The sequence below is a fragment of the Zingiber officinale genome, chromosome 7B (genome assembly GCF_018446385.1).
Source record: "Zingiber officinale cultivar Zhangliang chromosome 7B, Zo_v1.1, whole genome shotgun sequence".
Lineage (NCBI taxonomy): Eukaryota > Viridiplantae > Streptophyta > Magnoliopsida > Zingiberales > Zingiberaceae > Zingiber > Zingiber officinale.
Window position 1 is genome coordinate 66,176,874 of NC_055999.1, and position 24,403 is coordinate 66,201,276.

At 38.4% G+C, this 24,403-nt stretch overlaps 1 protein-coding gene and 1 non-coding gene across 2 annotated transcripts; one reads left to right on the top strand and one right to left on the bottom strand.

Moving 5' to 3' along the window:
• Positions 1 to 1,528: 1,528 nt before the first annotated feature.
• Positions 1,529 to 23,021, top strand: LOC122004405 (probable NOT transcription complex subunit VIP2). Its single transcript, XM_042559298.1, has 5 exons — positions 1,529 to 1,546; positions 1,678 to 1,783; positions 1,873 to 2,051; positions 2,146 to 2,504; positions 22,937 to 23,021. The coding sequence occupies exons 1-5, from the start codon at positions 1,529 to 1,531 to the stop codon at positions 23,019 to 23,021; spliced, it is 747 nt and encodes a 248-aa protein (XP_042415232.1).
• LOC122007647 lies at positions 1,706 to 1,783 on the bottom strand. The gene has a single exon (XR_006119096.1). It is a non-coding gene; the product is annotated as a small nucleolar RNA snoR35 (small nucleolar RNA).
• Positions 23,022 to 24,403: the final 1,382 nt, after the last annotated feature.

The window sequence follows — 24,403 nt, forward strand, 5'->3', positions numbered from 1 at the left end:
AGTCTGATGATTCCCACCTCAACCTGTGTCACAGATCATTAAATGCAAACCATTTTACTAGTAGAATACATGCATCCCTGGGTAGGCTCGCCGACCTCGTATGGCTAGACCTGGCAAACAATCACCTCAGTTTTCCATGCATGATCAAATAAAAACTTACGTGGTGAAGAATTAACGATGATGAAATATGTTCTTATCAGACACTTGAACAAGAATCATCTCTCAGGTCCAATTCCACTGAGCCTTTTCAGCTCTAGCATGAATGTTAAACATATGTAAGATATATCAGCTCTATTGCCACCTGAAGCTTCCTTGTAATAGGCTCTCTGCATACTAACTTCTTGTTTGCATTCAATCTGTTTGACAGCAATAACCTTTCTGGGGTTATTCCAGAATCAATTGGAATTCTTCAGAAACTCAAAGTTTTGTGAGTGCTTGCTATTAATTTCCTTTTCATCAAACTGTTTGTTTATATCGTTCTTGCACTTTTCTTAGATGGCTAGACCGCAATAATTTGATTGGACCAGTTCCTCAAAGTATCAGCAATCTGACAAGACTCAAAGTGCTGTAAGTGATTTCTAGAATCAATTAGATCAAATAACTTCTGAGCTTGAGAAACTGATCCTTACTTGCCTTTGTCCTAGAAACTTTGCAAACAACGAGCTAACAGGAATGATACCAAATATGACTGGAATGCATGCCCTCTACAATATGTGAGAATAAGCCATTTCAGGACTAGCTTGATTTTCCATTTGGTGAAATGGGAGATTATGTATACCTGATTTCATTTACAGGGACTTGAGCAACAACTCATTTGATCCTTCAGAGTAGTAGATTCCTACTCTATGTTGTTTGCTATGAAGAAGAGTGTACTGTAATCATGTGTGAACTGTGGATATTGTAGATTTCAGAGTCAAAGTTATCAGCCTGCATTAAATTTAGCGTCCAAATATTAGATGCTAAGTTGTTAAGATTAAACCTCAGGGGGACCTCCTCACCTTTTCTTGCACATGACCTTTCATAAGACTTCAACTCCTAGTGTGTTTAGCATTTGCATTCCAGATTCATTATATTTCATGTGCAACAAGCTTAGATTCTTTACCATAAATAAATTCTTAGATTTAGTGTTTTTAGAATGTTTAGGTTCTGTGAATTGTTAGAGCGTTATTTCCATTGTAAACTTGAAATTTTTTAGAATGTTTAAGAAAGCTATCTATGCTGTCAAACAAATTTTTAGAGCATGGTTTAAGAAATCACAAGGTTACTAAATTGATAATCAAATATTTATTGAGTACAACTTGACAAACTAAGCACCATCAATGTCTATGCTCCATTATGTTCTAGCTTGATGGAGAGAAGTAGAATAAATAGTTATAGACTTCAATATTCATCCCAAATTGCCTATCTGTTATTTTATGTATGAGATTTGTATCTGATGTAATTTTACTCTTGGTATTAATAATATAATCCCTTATTCTTAGCTGAGTTTCAATTGTTAGAGAAGAGTATCTTTTGTTGTTTGGTGCAGATGTTCAATACAGTTTATGTAAATACTAACTCGACGCGGTTGTTTCTTTCTTGTTGGTTAGCATACCAAGTTTGTTAGCACCTAGCCCATGCCCTGTGCTTTTACTAGTCTTGCTTTTGCTGATCAAATTACTGGGTCTCTTGGTACAGTCAACTCTTAATGGTTCAACATCTAATCTTGCAGACTCCTCAGGCCAACCCTATACCACATTGTTTTCTGGACAGTCTGCGGCAGTGCCTAGGTTCCATCCTTCTGGTTAGACATTCCTACATAAACTTTATTAACATATTCATGTGAAATTTTGCTTGTATGTGGAATTTTGATTATGGTTTGTAAAAAAATAGGTGGTCTTCAAGGATTGCATAATATTCATGGAAGCTTCAACCTGCCAACTGTGCCTAGTTCGTTTGCATCCAGAGAGGCCGCAATGGGTGTTGTACCATCAGGTGGTGTTCAACAACCAGGAGGAAGCATTCCTAGTGGACGGTTCTCATCAAACAATCTTTTGGTTGCATTATCTCAGGTCTGGCATGAGTTTATTTCCACATTACTTCACTGCATCATATGGGCCTTTGAATGTGTTTTATAGTATTGATTCTGGATTTTTTTTCATGCAGATGCCTCATGGCTCTGGTGTCACAAATAGAGGGGGTATTAATGTTGTTGGAAATCATGCTTTTAGTAGTAGTAATATTAATGGAGTCACTGGGTCAATAACTGGTATTTCCTCAAGTTCAGCTTCTGGGAATCGTAGTTCTGTTCCTGGTTTGGGAGTTTCTCCAGTATTGAGTAATGTAGGGCCAAGACTTACAAGCTCTGTAGGCAACATTGTTGGTAGTGGTAACATGGGAAGAAGCATCAGTTCTGGAGGATTATCTGTGCCCGGTTTAGCTTCACGGGTAAACTTAGCTACTATGCACAGAGCAAGAAGGATAATGTTGGCACCAGTAAGAAACATATTTGTGTACTATCTATTACCTTTTGATGTTGTAAGAAGAATAGTTATGTGTAATTTGTAGATACCGACTTGATGTGCACAATATCTATTATTTTTTTATGTTGTAAGAAGAATATTTATGTGTTGGTTATATGGATATTGACTTGGTGTGTTTAGATACATCAGTGCATTTTTATTTGTGATTTTGTTAGTGAATTAATAATATTAACTTAATTTTATGATTTGCTTGGTGATAATATTGGTTTTTCACTATTTTGAAAATCGGATTTGTGTCGTTAAACAATATTGATATTACATCGATTTTCCACCGTTGCAAAACCGGTGTCATTAACTAATATTACATCGGTCGTATACCGCTGCCAAAACTGGTGTTATTAACATATAATATTACATCGGTTTTACACCCGATGTCGTTAAGTAATACTACACCGGTTTTAACTCGATGTCTAAAATGACAGACCTTTTACATCGCCTTCATAGACATCGGTCGAAAATGTAATAGACATCGATGGAAAACTGATGTCTATGAGGGTTTTTGTTGTAGTGACTGCTTTCCTAAATGGAAGGTTATAGGAGGAAGTATATATGGTACAACCTCCTAGTTTTATAAAATCTGAGAAGGCCAATAAGTTATGTACGCTCAAGAAGTCAATTTATGGACTAAAGCAAGCATCTCGGAGTTGGAATCTGTGATTTGACAAAGCCATTAAAGATTTTCTTTTGTCAAAAATCCAGAAGAACCTTCCGTTTACAAGAAGGTTAGTGGGAGCAAGATTACATTCCTAGTGTTGTATGTTGATGATATACTTCTTATAGGTAATGACATCCCTAGCCTAGAATCTACCAAGACTTGGTTGGGAGAGTGTTTCTCAATGAAAGATCTTGGGGATGCAGCCTATGTCTTAGATATTAGAATATACTGAGATAGACAAAGCAAGTTACTAGGGTCGAGTCAAGGTATATGCATTGATAAACTGCTAAATAGATTCGGTATGTAGGACTCCAAGAGAGGATATTTACCAGTATCACATGTTGTGCATCTTTCCAAGGTTATGTGTCCAGGAACATAAGAGGAATGAAGTAGAATGGACAAGATACCTTATGCTTCGGCTATAGGGCCCATAATATATGCTATGATCTGTACTCGACCAGATGTCTCGTATGTTAGAGTGTATACTAAAAGCCTAGCTTTTTGTAAACATTTATTTTTGAAATAAAAGAATCACATTGGTCAAATGCTTACATTTATATGCTAAGTGTAGTTATTCAATTAATTTATATTGTAGATAACATGGTATATGGTGTCACACACAGAAGATCATGTTATCAGTCCCTTATAAATTATAAACAGTAGCTCACGACTAAGATGGATAGGAACAAACCATTGGAATAGTCGTAGTGTAATTTGATATTAGTTTATCTTGACTATAAAATTACACTAGTACACTATGAGTGTATTGAGCAGGACCATTTGAGGTAGCTTCTTTTTATACTGACTAAATAAAAGAACAAGACCTCTATTATTATGGAAGTGTGTGCTCTTAATCCTAATATAATAACAAGTACATATACTTAATATTTATTTCTTTAATTTATCAAAGGGTGTGATTTAGTTCGATAAATCAATAGACCTGATAATTTGGAAAATAATATTATTTATAGTGTGTGTTGTTGATTATAGAAGGAAACTGTGTCCTAGGAATCTAGGTTGATGATGTCCCTAAGAGGAGCTCATAAGGATTGTCATGTAAACACTGTAGGTGGACTTAGTCTGACATGACAATGAAGTTGAGTGGTACTACTCTTGGAGCTAGATATTAATTAAGTGAGTTGTCAGTAACGCATTTAATTAGTGAGCATTCTATATCTTAAACACAGGGAGATTAACACACTCATGATAAGAAGGAGCCCAAAATGTAATTTGAGATTGGTGTGGTAGTTCAATAATAGCTCTTTAGTGGTATGAGTTATTATTGATGAACTTGAGTTGGGTGTTCAGGGTGAACACGGGAAGCTCAAGTTCATCGGGAGACCATAACTAATTCCTCCTCTCGGTCACTATTGTAGCCTCTTATATATAGCCTTATATCCACCCAAAGCCTAGCCTCTTAGCCCATGCTAGAGGCCGACCCCTATCCTTGCTTGGAGCCCAAGCAAGGGGTCGGCCAAGCCAAGCTTGGTGCTTGAGCTAGGGTCGGCCAAGCCTTGCTTGGTGCCCAAGCAAGGGGTCGGCCAAGTGTGAAAAGGGAAGAGGGATTTTATTAAAAATAAAATTTTGATAAAATCTTTCCTTTTATGTTTTCATCCACATGGTTTTAAAAGAGAGTTTAAATTTTAAAATCTTTCTTTTTATAGATTTTCTACAAAGGATTAAAAGAGAGATTAGATATCTTTCCTTATTTGTAGTTATCTATAATGTGAAAGAAAGATTTTAATTTTTTGACAAAACTTTCCTTTTTGTAACCATGATATAAAAGGAGTTTTATTTTTATCTCTTATCTTTTATAGATATCCATAAAAGGATTTAAAAGAGAGAGATTTTAATTTATAAAACGTTCCTTTTATAGCCAACCACAAAAGGAATTTATAAAAGAGAGATTTTAACTTTTGTTTAAAATCTTTCCTTGTTTGGTTTTACAAGAGGTGGTCGGCCAATATAAAGGAATAAAAGGAAGTTTTATTTTTATTATAAAACTTTCCTTTTTTGGATTCACCAAGGAATATAAAAGAGGGGGAGAGGGTGCCTTCATAAGACACACAACCTATTCTATTGTTCCTCTCCTCTATCCTTGGTGGTCGGCCCTACTTCTTCTCCTTCTCTTCTTTATTATTGCCTGCAGCATCTTCCTTGGTGGAGCACTTAGTGGCCGGTAGCTTGGAGGTGAAGAAGTAGAGGAAGGAGGCATTGTTTTCTAGCATCCCTTGGAGCATTGTGGTGGTGGCCAAAACTTGGAAGCAAGGAGGGCTTTGGTGGTTTTCTTCTTGGTAGATCGTCGCCCACACAACGTCCAAGAAAAGAAGAGGAATACAATAGAAGATCAAGAGGTTGTTGCTTACAAAGAAAGGTCCAACTAGTAGTTTTATTCCGCATCATACTAGTTTTCTTTGTATGGATTTTGAAATACCAAACACAAGAGGCTTACGATTCTAGGTTATCGAATTTATGTTTTCAATTTTATGTTTCTTTTGTTTTTTGAACTTGTGATTCGATTGTTCCTTTTGGTTAAACCTAGGGTTACTATAAGGAAATTAAATATTAAATTTCGTTGAAAGGCTTTGTCTAGGAAGTGGTGGATGCTCCCATACCCAAGAAGGCCTAGTTCCTTGCCATGTTTAACCCGGAAGCCAATCTCTAAAATTAATATTTAATTGAATTTATAACATGGGTGGATTTGGATCAATAATGTTAAGCATCGTTTGCGATCCAAGTCTAAACCACTAAGAATAGATAAATTGAATTTGGAATCAATAATGTTAAGTTCTGTTTGCAATTCCAAATTTAATTTCTAAAGAACACAATAGATTGTTAGGAAAGGTTCAGGACTTGTACAAAATTTTTGTACAAGGGAACCGGTACGATATTTCGAGTAGCAACCAACAATTGGTATCAGAGCTAGGGTTTGCCTCTATATGTTTGGTTTTTAGTTTAATTATGCACATGTCATACATATTTTAGGTAGAATAATAGTAGGATATGTTAACTCTGTGGTTGTAGACTCCAACTATTATGGCTTAATGTGATTGTGTGTGATTGGACCCTTGGACATGTCAAGGGCATTTTATGTGTGCATGATTGTATGTATTAAATACAGCAGGAGCTGTATTAGTTTTAGGATTTTACATTTTTGTTTCGATCTAGAATACATGTATATTCCCTTGTCGAATATAGGATCGATAAATGTAAAATTCTATTTTTGTCGCGGATCGTATCCTTGTGAGGCGTGGTACTATTTGAGGACCAGAGGCGCAGCGGAAAAAGAAGCAAGATAGATATGACGACTAGACCCAATTGCGGTGGCTAAAGAAGGTAGCAGCTAGGGTTGTCAACACACGGAGGACAGTGATGGAAGAAGCCATAATAGTTGGAAAATTATATTTTCATATTTATTGCTTTTATTTACTGTGATGTGTATGATGTATGCTTGCATGGTTAAAATTCCTCACCTTAAATAACTAAGTAGGAGAGGGATTAGTAAATAAATTCCACGGTCTCCATTATTGGTTTGTAAGTGATGTAACAAACTTGCATGTTGGCTCTGAGTGCCTCCCTCCACAACGGGTGAGTTTGTTTGTGGATCACTAGATCAAACTTTCTTTATGGATGGTTATAGGAAATTATTTAGGAGCGTGTAATCTTCTCCAACTGAAGGGGCATAATCCTATTTAATGGACTAAGTATCAAGTAATGGTATACACTTAGACGCATTCAATAGTATCCTCCCCAACGGAGTCACTGTTATTTTTTGCGTGATCAAAGGAAAACCAACTATTAATTTTATTTGTCATAAAGTTAGGATGATAAGATAATAAAATTAATGGGTAAGACCCTCCTCTTACAAATGTTTGATTTTGTATACGTCCACACTAACGTGGCATGCAAAATTCACTGTGTTTTGAGGTGTTGGTAAATTTAAATAATATTGTTTGAGGAATCAATATTATTCTAAATTTAGAGTCTTGACCAAAACTTATTTTATGATTCTTAGGATGGCTTTCAACCCACTGGCTATTATACTGAAAGAGAACAAACTTACTGGTCCCAACTACATAGATTAGAAAAGAAACATGGACATTGCCCTAACTGCTGAAGGCAATAACTTTGTAATGTTAGAGAATTGCCCTGAAGTGCCTAATAGTGATTCGAGTGAAGAGGAGATTGAGTATCATAAGAAATGGGTAAAAACAGATGAGATGGCGTGGTGTTACATTTTGGCTTCAATGTCAAATGTGCTGCAACATCAGCATCAGGACTTGCCAACTGCTTATGATATGATAAACAATCTTAAGGAACTCTTCGGACACCAGAATCGGGTTGCTAGGTAAGAGGCAATGAGAAAATTGATGACAGCCACCATGACAGAAGGGACACCCGTAAGGGATCATATCCTAAAGATGGCTTACTTGAACGAGATACAAATCCTTGGAGCTGAAATCGATGGAGAAACCCAGGTCGATATTATTCTCCAGACGCTACCCAGAAGTTTTGAGCAGTTCCGCCTGAACTATAATATAAATAAGAGGATGTATTCATTGATAGAACAACTGACAGAACTTCAGATAGCAGAAGGGTTATTTCGTCATAATTCTCAAATTCACTTTGCTGAAAATGTTGTTGGGGCAATTTCCCTTAGTCAAGTTTGACCAGTTTGACTAAGCTTGAGTTGAGTCAAGCTTGAGTCGGGGTTTGAGTTTTAATGTTTGACAATATATGGAGATTTCTAGGGCAATCGTTCGGTTGTGGAGATGGTCAAAGGGTTGACCAGGTTGATGAGAATACAAGTCAAGTAGGTCAAGGTTGATAGGAGACTTGACTGGGAAAGTCCTAACTGGAGGTTAGGCGTATGGAAGTCCTAACTGGAGTTTAGGCAGTGGTGGAAGTCCTAACTGGAGGTTAGGCAAATTGGAAGTCCTAACTGGAGTCTTGGCAAAAGAGAAAGTCCTGGTGAGGAGCCAAGCATTTGGGAAGTCCTAGTGAGGAGCCAGGCAACTGAAAGTCCAAATGTGATCTTGGCAAAAGAGGAAGTCTTGGTGAGGAGCCAGGCATTTGAGGAGTCCTAGTGAGGAGCCAGGCAACTGAAAGTCCAAGTGTGATCTTGGCAAAGGAGGAAGTCCTGGTGAGGAGCCAGACAATTGGGAAGTCCTGGTGAAGAGCCATGCAACGAAAAGTCCAAGTGTGATCTTGGCAAAGGTTGTAAGTCCAAGCATGTGGTCTTGGCAAGGTAAGTCCTAGTGTGACTTGGCAAGGAGAACTCGATAACTAGGATGAGGCCGAAGGAAGCTCTTGAAGGAAAGGCATGAAGGATGGGGAGATATTCGAGAGATGCAAGGCTGATGGAAGAGGCTAGAAGGCTAGTTCGAGGTTAGTCGAGTGTGGTGGTATAATCTGACAACTAGGATAAGGCCGAAGGAAGCTCCTGAAGGCAAGACATGAAGGATGAGAGATATCCGAGGGACGCAAGGCTGATGGAGGAGGCTAGAAGGCTAGTTCGAGGGTGGTCGGGTGTGGCCAAATACTAGGTATGGAGACCCAATAGGTCACGGTTGACTGGGAGTTGGGTTGGAGGCTTTGGACTTGAGTTTGAGTCAAGTCCAGGCTGGTCAATTGATCGGGTTATCGATTGAACCAGGGTCCAATCGATCAGTCGATCGATTGGTGTAGGCTGCGATTGTGGGAAGGCCCAATCGATCGGTCGATCGATTGGGATGTGAAATCGCGATCACAGAAGCTTTCCCAATCGATCGAGCCATCGATTGGGAGCTGCCCAATCGATTGGTCAATCGATTAGGCAGGGGAGTTCTCGCGCATTCGCGAGAACACAGAACGCTTCTGAATCGATCCATCGATCAATTCAGATGTTCCCAATCGATCGGTTGATCGATTAGGATTCGACCGTAGGGCAAGATGCAGGTGATGGACGGCTGCGATGGAGCGGTGCTGACGTGGCAATTGATTGGGGATGGATTGGATCGATTGGGAGCACTGTTTAAAGCCTGGGCGAAGCGTTTTCTCCGCTAGTTCTTTGCGAGCTTTCTTCCTGCGATCCTGCTGCGATCTTCAGCGATTTTCACAGGTTCTCCACAGCTCTCCCCACCAGTCTTGAAGGTTCTTAGAGGCACATCCAAGTCAAGAGGTGAGTTACAACAAGAAGAAGAAGCTAGGGTTAGGGTTTATTGTACAAATCTTGTAAGATTTCCCTTGTATTTGCTTCTCTTTATATTCTTGTTGTATTGTGAGCTTGTAAGGCTTCTCCGCCTTCGGTAGTTACCGTAAAGGAGGGTTTTTATAGTGGAGGGTGTGTGAGTGTGTGGATCCTTGGACTAGTCACATCTTCTTGAGGTGGATACCAAGTAAATCTACGTGTTAGCGTTGTAGTGTATCGTTTCTTGTATTTTCCGCTGCACATCATCACAAGAAGCAATCATCAACAAGACGAAGCAAACGACGCAAGGAGCGCGACGAAACGCTATTCATCCCCCCTCTAGCGGGCACAAAGGTCCTGACAATTGGTATCAGAGCGAGGTCGCTCTTCTACGGACAACCGCCAAGAGAGCAAGAAGCTAGAGGAAGAAGAAGATGGATTTGGAAGGACCACTCAGATGGGACATCCGGATTCCACCTCCGTACGACAAAGAAGATTTTAATTCATGGAGGAATCGGTTGGAGACTTGGTTCCAAATGGATTGGAACCAATGGGTGGTCTTGGAAGACCTGTTTGAAGCTCCTACGGACAAGAAGGGTAAACGCCTCCGACCTCGGCATTGGACCGAAGAGCAACGAGAGCAATCGGAGGCGGACAAGGAGGTAACGAGAATTTTGCATAATTTACTACCTTCTAATATTTTGTTGAGTGTAGGTGAAACCACAAATTCAAGTGTTCTTTGGAAAAAGATCATTGCCTATCATGAAGACCCTATACAAGTCCAAGGAGTGGAAGAGCCCAAGGAGAAGGGCTCATTGGTCAAAGAAGAGAAGGACCAATCCGATGTTGACACGAGGTTAACATCCGAAGAAGAGAAGGAAGAAAAGAAGCAATCCAATGTTGACGAGAGGTCAACATTCGAGGAGGAAAAGAAAGAAGAGGAAAAGGAAGAGAAGGAAGAGGTGGAAGAGGAGAGATCTTCCACATCCTCAAGAGATGAAGAAGTAGAAGAGTCCACATCCTCAAGTGAAGAGGAAGAAATAGAATATGATGCCATCTCTACATTGCAAGAAAAATCAAATGGAGGATCAAGCATCAACCCTACAGGCAAAGGTATAAATATTTCAATTATTAAAGGTAAAAATCATATCATTTGCTTTGAGTGTAGGGACCATGGGCACTGCAAGAGCAAATGCCCCAAATTGGCCAAGAAGAAGGGCCAAGTAGCAACAAAGGGCAAAGAAAAGCTCAAGGAGACCAACCTCACAATAAAGAGAAGCAAGGAGCACATTGTGTACTTCTCTTGTGATCAGAGAGGACATTACCGAAGTCAATGTCCTAAAGAGAAGAAGCCAACCAAGGTGATTAGAGGAAGCACAAATCTAGGGGGAGCTTCTAAGAGCAAACCCAAGGTAACCTTTAATAGTGCAATTCCTTTTAGTCATGATAAAATGCATGTTAGAAATAACACCTATCATTTTAATGCAAATTATCATGAAAGTAGGAAGCATGATAGTGTTAAGGGAAAATATGTTCCTCCTCATGCTAGAACTACCACACCTAAGGTTAGGAAGGTAGACAATAATTTAGGCAATAACTCTAAAGATTATAGATATATGCCTAAATATATAAATGCTCATAAGGGTCAAGAAAAATCTAAATCTATGGATTTAATGATGGAGAACCAAGTCTTGAGATCAAGACTTGATAACTTAGAAAGAACCCTAGCAAAAATGGAAAATATGCTTAAGGGTCAAAATGAGTTTAACCTAGGAAAGTCTAGACAAGAGTCATCCAATGGATATAGAGGTTTGGGATACAAACCTAAAGTCAAGAAGGATGTGACTTCCTTTCATAGAGTTCCATATAGCTATGGGACCAACCCTAGGTTTAGAGGTCAAGTCAAAGATACTAGGGAAGGAATCTCTAAAGGTTCTTTTGGCAAGACCAATGTGACTAAGACTTCTAAGAAGTCTAATATAGTCACAAAGAAGGTCACAAGGGAGGCCATCCCTAAAATTGATCTAGTAAAGGTGACTAAGGCTTAAAAAAAAGTCAAATAAAGTCACAAAAAAGGTTACAAGGGAAGTTATTCCTAGAGTTGACCTAGTAGAAGTGACCAAGGCTTCTAAGAAGCCCAGAAAGGTCCTTAGGAAGGTATCTAGGGAAGTCATCCCTAATGAGTACCTAGAGCATCCAAGGAGCACCAATATGTATTGGGTTCCTAGAAACATATTCTCTACACCCTAGATGGGTTAGAGAGTGTCAACTCCAAATTGGAAGGGTAGTTAACCTAACCTTGTTAAAGTTGACACTTGAGAGCATTTTCAAGGTTATTGCTAACCTTTGAAAATGAAAAAGATTGTAGGGTTACTCTTTGAAAAAGTAATATATGTGTCAAAATTTGAAGAGTTGAATCTAATTTAAATTGACACACTTGAGAAAAGTAAAAGTAATGCCAAATTTGAAATTTGACATTTTCTTATGGAATTAAGGGAAATGTAAACCTTAAATCTAAATTGTCACTCTTGGAAAGAGTAACATGTGCCAAATCTTAAGGAATTATATTTGAATTAAATTAGCAAAATTGGGAAAACATAAGAAATATCAAATTTGGGTGTTGGTATTTTCTTAGGGTAATTAAAGGAAAATCTAGGTCCTAATGTAAGATGTTTACTCTTTGGAAGAGTAAAATGTGTCAAACTTTGAGGTTTTGAACTTAAGTTAAATAAACACATTTAGAAAAGGATAAGAAATGCCAAGTTGGGGTTTTGACATTTTCTTAGAAGGTTAAAGGCGAATCTAAGTCTTAATTTGATTTCTTTTACTCTTTGAAAGAGTAAAATGTGCCAAGTCTTGAGGAATTGAACTTAAAATTAAATTGGAAAAAATGCAAAAAGAAATACCAAGCTGGAAATTTGGTATTCTATTGAGGGGTTAAGGGAAAAATTTAAACCTTAATCAAATTAATTACTCTTTGGAAGAGTAGGTTGTGTCAAACCTTCAGGAATCACATCAAAGGTAAGTTGGCACACTTGGAGAAAGGATAAGAAACATCTAGTTGAGATATTAATATGTTATTAAGGGATTAAGAGCAAAATCAAGTCTCAATCTAAATGTTTGATCCTTAAAAGAGATATGTGCCAAATAAATATTTGAGGATTGAATTCTTAATTTCAATTTGCACAATTAGAAAAGGGGTAAAAGAAATGCCAAGTTGGGTTTTGGCATTCCTTCAAGAGATAAGCAATCTAGGCTTGATTTTTAAGGTTTTAGCTAAGGTTTAAGGATATTTAGATAGATTGTCTAGGTATATTTTATTTATGCTAAAGTGCCATGATTGATTGCCTATCATATATCATGGCATCATGTGTTGCATTCATTTTTATTATGAAAAACACAAAAATATCATGTCATGTTATACAAACATCATGTAGCTATAGCATGTTTTTCTTTTGAAAATTGCTTATTTTGATGCATGTCATGTAACATCATGCATTATGTTAATTTCCTTGTAATTCAGGACAAAAGACATTTATTAAGAATGGTAAATATCCCAACAAGTAAGATTATACCAAATGACATCCTGGGTGGATGATCATAAGTCTCTTAATGCCTAGATAGATATGCATGACCCCTTAGTTTAGGGCAAAACTAAATATACATCTCACAAATAATCATAAGGTGACTTGTATGTGTTTTAGCACACATTAGATACAAGTGAGATGTTAGGATGGTAAACAAAACTCAAGATGTTGATTTAGTGCATCTTGTTGAGTTTTAGGTTCATCAAAGCACATAGTCATGTGACTTCCAATCATTGGGAAAGCTAATGTACAAGTCATATGCATTGAGCCCAAAGAACATAGTTAGATATTGGTTTTGAAAATGATTTTAAAATACTTTTGGAAAACCTTGGTGAAAACTATCTTTTGATAGTGATCATCATTGAATAATTAGATACAAACTTGAAGAAAACACTAAAGTTTTTACAAGTTTTCAAATTTGTATCAATCTTTGAAAATAATAAGTATTTTTCATATAAAACTATTTTTCCTTGATAAAGTATACCCTAAATAATGTCTACATGAATTTTCATGATTTTTGGAATTTTATAGAATTTTTGGGGAGTTTCTGAATTTCGCTAAAATTGAATTTCAAGAAATCAGGAACCCAATCGATCAGCTGATCGATTGGGATGGGTTCGATCGATCAGCCGATTGATTGGGAAGCCAATTCCCACGAATAGAAGGGTAGTGAATCGATCATCCGATTGATTGACTTAGGATGGATCGATCAGTCGATCGATTCAGAGGGAATTTCTGCAAGCAGTAGCTTGCGGAATCGATCAATGGATCGATTGAAGTGATTTCAATCGATTGAGTCCCAACATCAATCGATTGGGAAGTCTGATTTTGGCCTAAAAAGCCTGATTTCAGCACTTCAAGTCACTTCGAGTCCCGTTAACCACTCCAAACCCCTTGGAATATATTTGTATACGTTTAGGGGGAGTTTTTCATGATGAAAATAAGTATGGATTGGTTAAGAGAAACCAAAGTGAAGTTTAGGATAAGGTTTAGCTTAAATTCAAAATTTTGAAATCTTAAAACTTCAAGTTTTGGTTTTCAAGGGCCATTAACCATTCCTAACCCTTTGGCATATACTTGTATCCATTTAGGGGGAGTTTTCATGTTGAAAGCAAGTATGGAATGGTTAAGATAGATTTAGGTGAAGTTTAGGTTGGGGTTTAGTTTCATTATTGAATTTTGAACCTCAAAACTTCGAGTTTTAGTTTTCCTAATTATTTAGGAACCCTAAGTCATTGTTGGTGCAATGATAGAAGTTTGACCATGTTTTTAGGGGGAGTTACTCTTTGAAAACATAAAAATCTTTTCAAAGACCTTGGAAGGGGAATAAACCTTCGTGATGAATTAATACTCAAGGTCGAGTATTGGGAACAATGGAAGATTGATTATCATCATTGCTAGAATGATAAATGTTCTCGGATGAGCATTGTGGAGTAGATTACTGCTCAAGGGGGAGCATTGGGTTAATGAAGGGGATCAGACCTTCATTGGTAAAGTGAAAAATACTCTTGGATGAGCATTGAGAAGAAGATTACTACTCAAGGGGGAGCATTTAATACAATGAATGATAGTTTCATTGGGAAGTTGATGCATGCTCTAGGATGAGCATTATGAAGTGAAGTAGAGCTCAAGAGGGAGATTTGGCGGCAATGAAGAATATGAGATCTTCATTGTGGAGTTGTTAACAACATGTGAGGTTGTAAACAACGAAGAGTTAACTCTTATGGAGAAGAGTTTGTTTTCAGTGTTTGATGTGTGACAAAGGGGGAGAATGGAAGGTTAAGTTAGGCCTTCATCCCAAGTAGGGGGAGTTTGCCCTCTAGGAAAGGGAGAGAATGAAGGAAACCTTCATTCACGCCTTGTCATGAAGAGGTTAAGGCTATGAGATTTAACCTTGGTATAAAGAAGAGGTTAAGGCTATGAGATTTAGCCTTGTGATAAAGAAGATGTTAAGGCTATGGGATTTAGCCTTGTGATAATGAAGAAGTTAAGGCTATGGGATTTAGTCTAACTTATAGGTATTAACTTAGAAATATTGTCAAACATAAAAAAGGGGGAGATTATTGGGATAATTTCTCTTGGTCAAGTTTGACCAGTTTGACTAAGCTTGAGTTGAGTCAAGCTTGAGTCGGGGTTTGAGTTTTGATGTTTGACAATATATGGAGATTGCTAGGGCAATCGTCCGATTATGGAGATGGTCAAAGGATTGACTAGGTTGATGAGAATACTAGTCAAGTAGGTCAAGGTTGACAGGAGACTTGACTGAGAAAGTCATAAATGGAGGTTAGGCGTATGGAAGTCCTAATTGGAGGTTAGGCGTATGGAAGTCCTAACTGGAGTTTAGGCAGTGGTGGAAGTCCTAACTGGAGGTTAGGCAAATTGGAAGTCCTAACTGGAGTCTTGGCAAAGGAGAAAGTCCTGGTGAGGAGCCAGGCATTTGGGAAGTCCTGGTGAGGAGTCAGGCAACTGAAAGTCCAAGTGTGATCTTGGAAAAGGAGGAAGTCCTGGTGAGGAGCCAGGCATTTGGGAAGTCCTGGTGAGGAGCCAGGCAACTGAAATTCCAAGTGTGATCTTGGCAAAGGAGGAAGTCCTGGTGATGAGCCAGGCAATTGGGAAGTCCTGGTGAGGAGCCAGGCAATGGAAAGTCCAAGTGTGATCTTTGTAAAGGTTGTAAGTCCAAGCATGTGGTCTTGGTAAGGTAAGTCCTAGTGTGACTTGGCAAGGAGAACTCGATAACTAGGATGAGGCCGAAGGAAACTCTTGAAGGCAAAGCATGAAGGATGGGGAGATATCCGAGGGACGCAAGGCTGATGGAAGAGGCTAGAAGGCTAGTTCGAGGTTAGTCGAGTGTGGTGGTATAATCCGACAACTAGGATAAGGTCGAAGGAAGCTCCTGAAGGCAAGACGTGAAGGATGGGAGATATCCGAGGGGTGCAAGGCTGGTGGAGGAGACTAGAAGGCTTGTTCGAGGGTGGTCGGGTGTGGCCAAATACTAGGCACAGAGACCCAATAGGTCACGGTTGACCGGAAGTTGGGTTGGAGGCTTTGGACTTGAGTTTGAGTTTGAGTCAAGTCCAGACTGGTCAATCAATCGGGCGATCGATTGAACCAAGGTCCAATCGATCAGTCGATCGATTGATGTGTGCTGCAATTGTGGGAAGGCCCAATCAATCGGTCGATCGATTGGGATGTGAAATCGCTGGCACAGAAGCTTTCCCAATCGATCTACCGATCGATTGGGAGCTGCCCAATCGATTGGTCGATCGATTGGGCAGGGGAGTTCTCGCACAATCGCGAGAACACATAATGCTTTTGAATCGATCTACCGATCGATTCAGATGTTCCCAATCGATTGGTTGATCGATTGGGATTCGACCGTTGGGCGGGATGCAGGTGATGGACGGCTGCGATGGAGCGGTGCTGACGTGGCAATCGATTGGGGATGGATTGGATCGATTGGGAGCACTGTTTAAAGCCTGGGAGAAGCATTTTCTCCGCTAGTTCTTTGCGAGCTTTCTTCCTGCGATTTTGTTGCGATCTTCAGCGATTTTCACAGGTTCTCCACAACTCTCCTCGCCAGTCTTGAAGGTTCTTGGAGGCACGTCCAAGTCAAGAGGCGAGTTACAATAAGAAGAAGAAGCTATGGTTAGGGTTTATTGTACAAATCTTGTAAGATTTCCCTTGTATTTGCTTCTCTTTATATTCTTGTTGTATTGTGAGCTTGTAAGGCTTCTCCGCTTTCGGTAGTTACCGTAAAGGAGGGTTTTTATAATGGAGGTGTGTGAGTGTGTGGATCCTTAGACTAGTCACCTCTTCTTGAGGTGGATATCAAGTAAATCTACGTGTTAGCGTTGTAGTGTGTTGTTTCTTGTATTTTCCACTGCACATCATCACAAGAATCAATCATCAACAAGACGAAGCAAACGACGCAAGGAGCACGACGAAACGATATTCACCCCCCCCCCTCTAGCGGGCACAAAGGTCCTAACAAATGTTTCTACTTCTAAGTCGAAAGGCAAGAAGAAGAACAAGAAACAAGCTGGTTCGGGAAAGAAGGTGAATAGATCTCTAGGTACTGGACCAAAAGCTGGAGTAAAGAAGTCGAAAGGCAAGTGCTTTATTTGCAAGTAGACTTGACATTGGAAGGCGGACTGTCCTCGTAGGAGAGAGAACAATAAAAGTATATTTTTTTCTCTAGTAGTTGAAACATGTTTAGCGGTGTTATCTACCAGCACCTGGTGTATAGATACAGGAGCCACTGATCATGTCTGCAATACATTGCAGGGGTTCCAGGAAACCCGACGACTATATGAGGGAGAGATAACCGTCTACATGGGCAATGCTACAAAAGTGGCGACTATTGTAGTGGGAGATGTCTACTTATCATTCGATAGGAATAGAACTTTGGTTTTAAAAAATTGTCTTTATGTACCAACTTTTAGAAAGAATTTAATTTCAGTTTCTAAATTGTTTATGGATAGATATTTTGTTTCTTTTATGACAAAGTAGTTATCAAGAAGAATTATTATCTGTTCTGGTACATTAGTAGGCAATTTGTATACATTAAATCTAATTTCTCCCACAAAGCAACAAATGGAAATTAATAACACATTTTCTAATTCTAATAAGAGAAAGGAGCCTTCGGAAATGAACCAAACATATCTTTGGCACCTAAGGCTTGGTCACATTAACTTAAGTAGGATTCAAAGGCTAATAGCCGATGAACTCTTGGGTTCATTAGTGTTGGAAAACTTTCCAACTTGCGAATCCTGCCTGGAAGGTAAAATGACCAAGAGACCTTTTAAGGCCAAGGGGTATAGAGCCAAAGATGTGTTAGAATTGGTTCATTCTGATTTGTGTGGTCCTATGTCTATCTAGGCAAGAGGTGGTTTCAAATATTTTGTCACTTTCATAGACGACTATTCGAGATATGGATACATTTACTTGATGCGCCTCAAGTCTGAATGATTTGATAAGTTCAAAGAGTATAAGGCTGATGTGGAGAAACGTCAAGGTAAAAGTATCAAGACACTACGGTCTGATCGTGGTGGCAAATACCTCTTTGGAGAGTTTAGAAATTACTTATAAGAGGTCGGGATCCAATCCCAATTGTCTGCACCTGGTACACTCCAATAGAATGGTGTGACAGAATAAAGGAATAGGACTCTTATGGAAATGGTTAGATCGATGATGAGTTATTCAAAATTACCAAATTCGTTTTGGGGATATGTCCTGGAAATAACAGTGTACATTTTGAATATGGTACCTTCTAAATTAGTACCCTCTACTCCCATGGAATTATGGAATGGGCGTAAGCCTAGTCTGAGTCATATCCGGATATGGGGTAGTCCCGCACATGTGCTGAAGGGAGATACTGACAAGTTGGAATCACATACAGAAGTTTGTTTGTTTGTGGGATATCCTAAGGGAACGAAAGGTGGTTTATTTTATAATCCTAAAAATTAGAAGATCATTATTAGCACCAATGCTCAATTTTTAGAGGAAGATTATATAATGAATTATATGCCCATGAGCGAAATTGTTCTAGAAGAAATTAGAGATGACACGTCTAGTCTAGTACCAATAGTACAAGATGAAATATCACAAGAAACTACAACACGTATCACAAATGATACACAACCACAGACAGTGCCTCGTCGTAGTAGGAGGGTTGTGAGGCGACCTGAAAGATTCATGTTTTTGGGAGAGTCTTCGGACTTGATCTCTGACAAACATGAACTTAATCCCCGGACATATGACGAAACACTCCAAGATAAAGATGCAGTATCTTGGCAAAGAGCGATGAATTCTGAGATAGAATCTATGTATTCTAACAAAGTCTGGGAGCTTGTAGAACCATCAGATAGTGTAAAAGCTATTGGATGTAAATGGATCTACAAAAGGAAAAGAGGGACTGATGGGAAGGTGGAAACCTTCAAAATAAGGCTTGTTGCGAAAGGGTACACTCAGAAAGAGGGTATCGATTATGAGAAAACTTTTCACCAGTAGTCATGCTTAAATCTATCCGGATACTCTTATCTATTGCCGCTCATATGGATTATGAGATTTGGCAAATGGATGTCAAGACAACTTTCCTTAATGGAAGTATTGAAGAAAACATCCATATGAAGCAACCAGAGGGGTTCATTGAAAAAGGCAAAGAACATCTAGTGTGCAAGCTAAATCAGTGTATTATGGATTGAAGCAAGCTTCAAGATCTTGAAACATCCGATTTAATGAAGTAATCCAGTCGTATGGATTTATTCAGTGTCTAGATGAGTCTTGTGTATATAGTGTGATGGAAACGTGGTGGTATTTCTTGTACTATACGTAGATGACATTTAGTTAGTTGGAAACAATATCAAAGTGTTGTCGGAAGTAAGGGTATGGTTGTCCAAGCAATTCGATATGAAGGACTTAGGAGAATGCGCACATATTCTTGGGATCAAAGTAATAAGGGATCGCAAGAAAAGGATGTTGTGCTTATCCCAAGCTTCGTATATCGATACAATCCTTGCTCATTTTAGCATGCAAGACTCCAAGAAAGGTTTTCTACCTTTTAGGCATGGAATAGCTTTATCTAAAGAGATGTCTCTGAAGACATCAAAGGAGATAGAGGACATGAAGGCAGTTTCTTATGCTTCAGCTGTCGGAAGCCTAATGTACGCTATGCTGTGTACGAGATCAGATATCTGTTTTGCCATGGGCATGGTTAGCAGATATCAAAGTAACACTAGACAAGGACATTGGATTGTTGTAAAGCATATATTGAAGTACCGAAGAAGGACTAGAGATTATATGCTGGTTTTCCAAGTAGAAGATTTAATCCCTATGGGTTACACGGATTCTGACTTCCAATCAGATAGGGGTAATAGTAAGTCTACATCAGGCTATGTGTTTCCTTTAGGAGGTGGAGCCATAGCATGGAGGGGTGTTAAGCAGAAATGCATTTCAGACTCAACCATGGAAGTTGAGTATGTGGCAGCCAAAGAAGCAGTATGGCTCAGGAACTTCTTGATGGACTTAGATGTGATTCCTGGTTTGCCCAAAATCATCACAATTTATTGTGATAATAGAGGTGTAGTAGCAAACTCGAAGGAACCATGAGCCCATAAGGCAAGTAAACACATAGAGCGTAAGTACCACCTGATGCGAGACATCGTAAAGCGAGGAGAAATTGTTGTCGTCAAGATTGCATCAGCGGATAACCTGGCAGATCCTTTCACTAAGGCCCTTCCGGCAAAAGCTTTTGATCGGCATATTGAAGTGGGAATCAGATGTATGACAACGTTTATGACAGCATAGTCTTTTAGTATAAGTGGGAGATTGTTAGAGTGTATACTAAAAGCCTAGTTTTTTGTAAACATTTATTTTTGAAATAAAAGAATCACATTGGTCAAATGTCTACATTTATATGCTAAGTGTAGTTGTTCAATTAATTTATATTGTAGATAACATGGTATGTGGTGTCACACACAGAAGATCATGTTATCAGTTTCTTATAAATTATAAACAGTAGCTCACGACTAAGATGGATAGGAACAAACCATTGGAATAGTCGTAGTGTAATTTGGTATTAGTTTATCTTGACTATAAAATTACACTAGTACACTATGAGTGTATTGAGCATGACCATTTGAGGTAGCTTCTTTTTATACTGACTAAATAAAAGAACAAGACCTCTATTATTATGGAAGTGTGTGCTCTTAATCCTAATATAGTAACAAGCACATATACTTAATATTTATTTTTTTTATTTATCAAAGGGTGCGATTTAGTTCGATAAATCAATACGCCTGATAAGTTGGGAAATAATATTATTTATAGTGTGTGTTGTTGATTATAGAAGGAAACTGTGTCCTAAGAATCTAGGTTGATGATGTCCCCAAGAGGAGCTCATAAGGATTGTCATGTAAACCCTGCAGGTGGATTTAGTCCAACATGACAATGAAGTTGAGTGGTACTACTCTTGAAGCTAGATATTAATTAAGTGAGTTGTCAGTAACTTATTTAATTAGTGGGCATTATATATCTTAAACACATGGAGATTAACACACTCATGATAAGAAGGAGCCCAAAATGTAATTTGGGATTGGTGCGGTAGTTCAATAATAGCTCTTTAGTGGTATGAGTTATTATTGATGAACTTGAGTTGGGTGTTCAGGGCGAACACGGGAAGCTCAAGTTCATCGGGAGACCATAACCAATTCCTCCTCTCGGTCACTATTGTAGCCTCTTATATATAGCCTTATATCCACCCAAAGCCTAACCTCTTAGCCCATGCTAGGGGTTGGCCCCTATCCTTGCTTGGAGCCCAAGCAAGGGGCCGGCCAAGCCAAGCTTGGTGCTTGAGCTAGGGTCGGCCAAGCCTTGCTTGGTGCCCAAGCAAGGGGTCGACCAAGTGTGAAAAGGGAAGAGGGATTTTGTTAAAAATAAAATTTTGATAAAATCTTTCCTTTTATGTTTTTATCCACATGGTTTTAAAAGAGAGTTTAAATTTTAAAATCTTTCTTTTTATAGACTTTCTACAAAGAATTAAAAGAGAGATTATATATCTTTCCTTATTTGTAGTTATCTATAATGTGAAAGAAAGATTTTAATTTTTTGACAAAACTTTCCTTTTTGTAACCATGATATAAAATGAGTTTTATTTTTATCTCTTATCTTTATAGATATTCATAAAAGGATTTAAAAGAGAGATATTTTAATTTATAAAACGTTCCTTTTATACCCAACCACAAAAGGGATTTATAAAAGAGAGATTTTAATTTTTGTTTAAAATCTTTCCTTGTTTGGTTTTACAAGAGGTGGCCGACCAATATAAAAGAATAAAAGGAAATTTTATTTTTGTTATAAAACTTTTCTTTTTTGGATTGACCAAGGAATATAAAAGAGGGGGAGAGGGTGCCTTCATGAGACACACAACCTATTCTATTGTTCCTCTCCTCCATCCTTGGTGGTCGGCCCTACCTCTTCTCCTTCTCTTCTTCATTGTGGCCGGTGGCATCTTCCTTGGTGGAGCACTTGGTGGCCGGTAGCTTGGAGGTGAAGAAGTAGAGGAAGGAGACATTGTTTTCTAGCATCCCTTGGAGCATTGTGGTGGTGGCCGAAACTTGGAAGCAAGGAGGGCTTTGGTGGTTTTCTTCTTGGTAAATCATCGCCCACACGACGTTCAAGAAAAGAAGAGGAATACAATAGAAGATCAAGAGATTGTTGCTTACAAAGAAAGGTATAACTAGTAGTTTTATTCCGCATCATACTAATTTTCTTTGTATGGATTTTGAAATACCAAACACAAGAGGCTTATGATTCTAGGTTATCGAATTTATGTTTTTGATTTTGTGTTTCTTTTGTTTTTCAAACTTGTGATTCGATTGTTCCTTTTGGTTAAACCTAGGGTTACTATAAGAAAATTAAATATTAAATTTCGTTGAAAGACTTTGTCTAGGAAGTGGTGGATGCTCTCATACCCAAGAAGGTCTAGTGCCTCGCCATGTTTAACCCGGAAGCCAATCTCTGAAATTAATATTTAATTGAATTTGTAACATGGGTGGATTTGGATCAATAATGTTAAACATCATTTGCGATCCAAGTCTAAACCACTAAGAACAGATAAATTGAATTTGGAATCAATAATGTTAAGTTCTGTTTGTAATTCCAAATTTAATTTCTAAAGAACACAATAGGTTGTTAGGAAAGGTTCAAGACTTGTACAAAATTTTTGTACAGGGGAACCGATACGATATTCCGAATAGCAACCAATATCGTATGCATTAAGCATGACGAGTAAATATCAGTCAGATCCTAGAGAGGGTCATTGGACTGCGGTAAAGACTATCCTCAAGTATCTTAGAAGAATAAAGAACATGTTCTTAGTTTTCGGATGAGACGAGGAATTAGTCGTCAGAGGATATACTGACACAAGTTTTCAAACAGATCAGAATGATCTGAAATCGCAGCAAGGATATGTGTTTTGTCTGAATGGTGCAGCTATTTGCTGAAGAAGTTCCAAGCAGGAGATAGTTGCAGATTTAACAGCTGAGTCCGAGTACATAGCAGCTTCAGAGGCAAAAAAGGAAGCTGTGTGAATCAAGAACTTCATAGCGGAGCTTTAAGTGGTTCCTAGCATTGTTGATGCAGTTGTACTATATTGTGAAAATAATGCAGTCATAGCACAGGCAAAGGAGCCAAGGTCTCACCAACGATCTAAGCATGTACTAAGGAAGTATCACCTTAGAGAGATTGTTCAGAAGAGTGATGTGTTAGTTAGCAGAGTAGATACCAGCGAGAATATCGCAGACCCACTCACAAAGGTCTTACCTCTACAAAAACATGAGACCCATGTGAAGAGCCTAGGACTGAGAGTCTGTAGTGTTTGGCAATAATGTAAGTGGAAGATTGTTAGTGTGTGCACTTATGTGCCAAGACACTCCTTATGTATTTTGTGGATAATTATTTAATAAAGGTAAGAATTTATCATTAATTATTTACTTTTTTGTACGTATATGATTAATGATAAAGTCCCACAGATTAATTCATATATTAATCTGAAAACAGTCCTTAATCGAATAGATATCTAGAGGGGGCGTGGATATCTAGATCAACACTGGGTATGACTAGGTCGAGATAGACCGAGGGATGGATATCCAAGTTGTACTTAGGGTGCCTTGAGTTTAAAGGTACACTAGACATGACTCGCTTGAGAGAAGACCACATATTAAGCATTATTGGTTATTCCTCTTATGAACAAGTGTAACTGATCTTTTGACTTAAGACCTTCATTTATTCTATGCGTGGAGTTATGTGCTTTAATGTCGTTAAAAGCATTCTTTAATCGGATTGTGATTAATACGGTAGTTGGGTGTATGGTAAAGCGTAGAGAGAATAGTGTTGAGTCAATAGAGGATTCATCGCTCTCTTGGATTAGGAGTTAACATTCTGGTCACTTAATAGGGATATTAGTGACTCGAAATCCATGACCATGGGAGGAATGATTTATCATTCAAGAGGAGTTTATTATATCTTGGAAATCAAGTGAAACAATTAATTTGGTAATGATGCATAATGTATCGAATTAATTGGGATGTAAGCTTAGATGAAGAGATTGAATTACATAGTAATCGGTTCATGGTGGCTTACAGTTTATGACTAATATTAATTTTATCGCGTTGGGTGGCTAAAAATTATTGCTAAACGGTTACCTTAGTCTGTGTATGGATTTACACTACCTTCATGTATAAAACCTAGAGGGTCGTACGCATAGCACGTAGACATAAACAATGGTATCGAAAGCTAGTCGAGATCAAGATCAAATATGGATTTATTTGATACAAAGAAGAGATCCTCAGAAAAATTCATTCTCTCCATTTCTCCCTCGTCAACTTCTTCTTCGTTTTCTTCCACCGGAAGAGATCGATAGTGTTTCCAAGTCTTTGTCGATCCAAGAGGCTAGCACCTAACAGATCGTGTC

Coding starts and splice junctions, on each gene's coding strand:
- LOC122004405 (XM_042559298.1), top strand. Junction 2,052..2,145: donor TTTTGGTTGCATTATCTCAG/GTCTGGCATGAG, acceptor TTTTTCATGCAG/ATGCCTCATGGCTCTGGTGT. Junction 2,505..22,936: donor ATATTTGTGTACTATCTATT/ACCTTTTGATGT, acceptor TATTTGCTGAAG/AAGTTCCAAGCAGGAGATAG.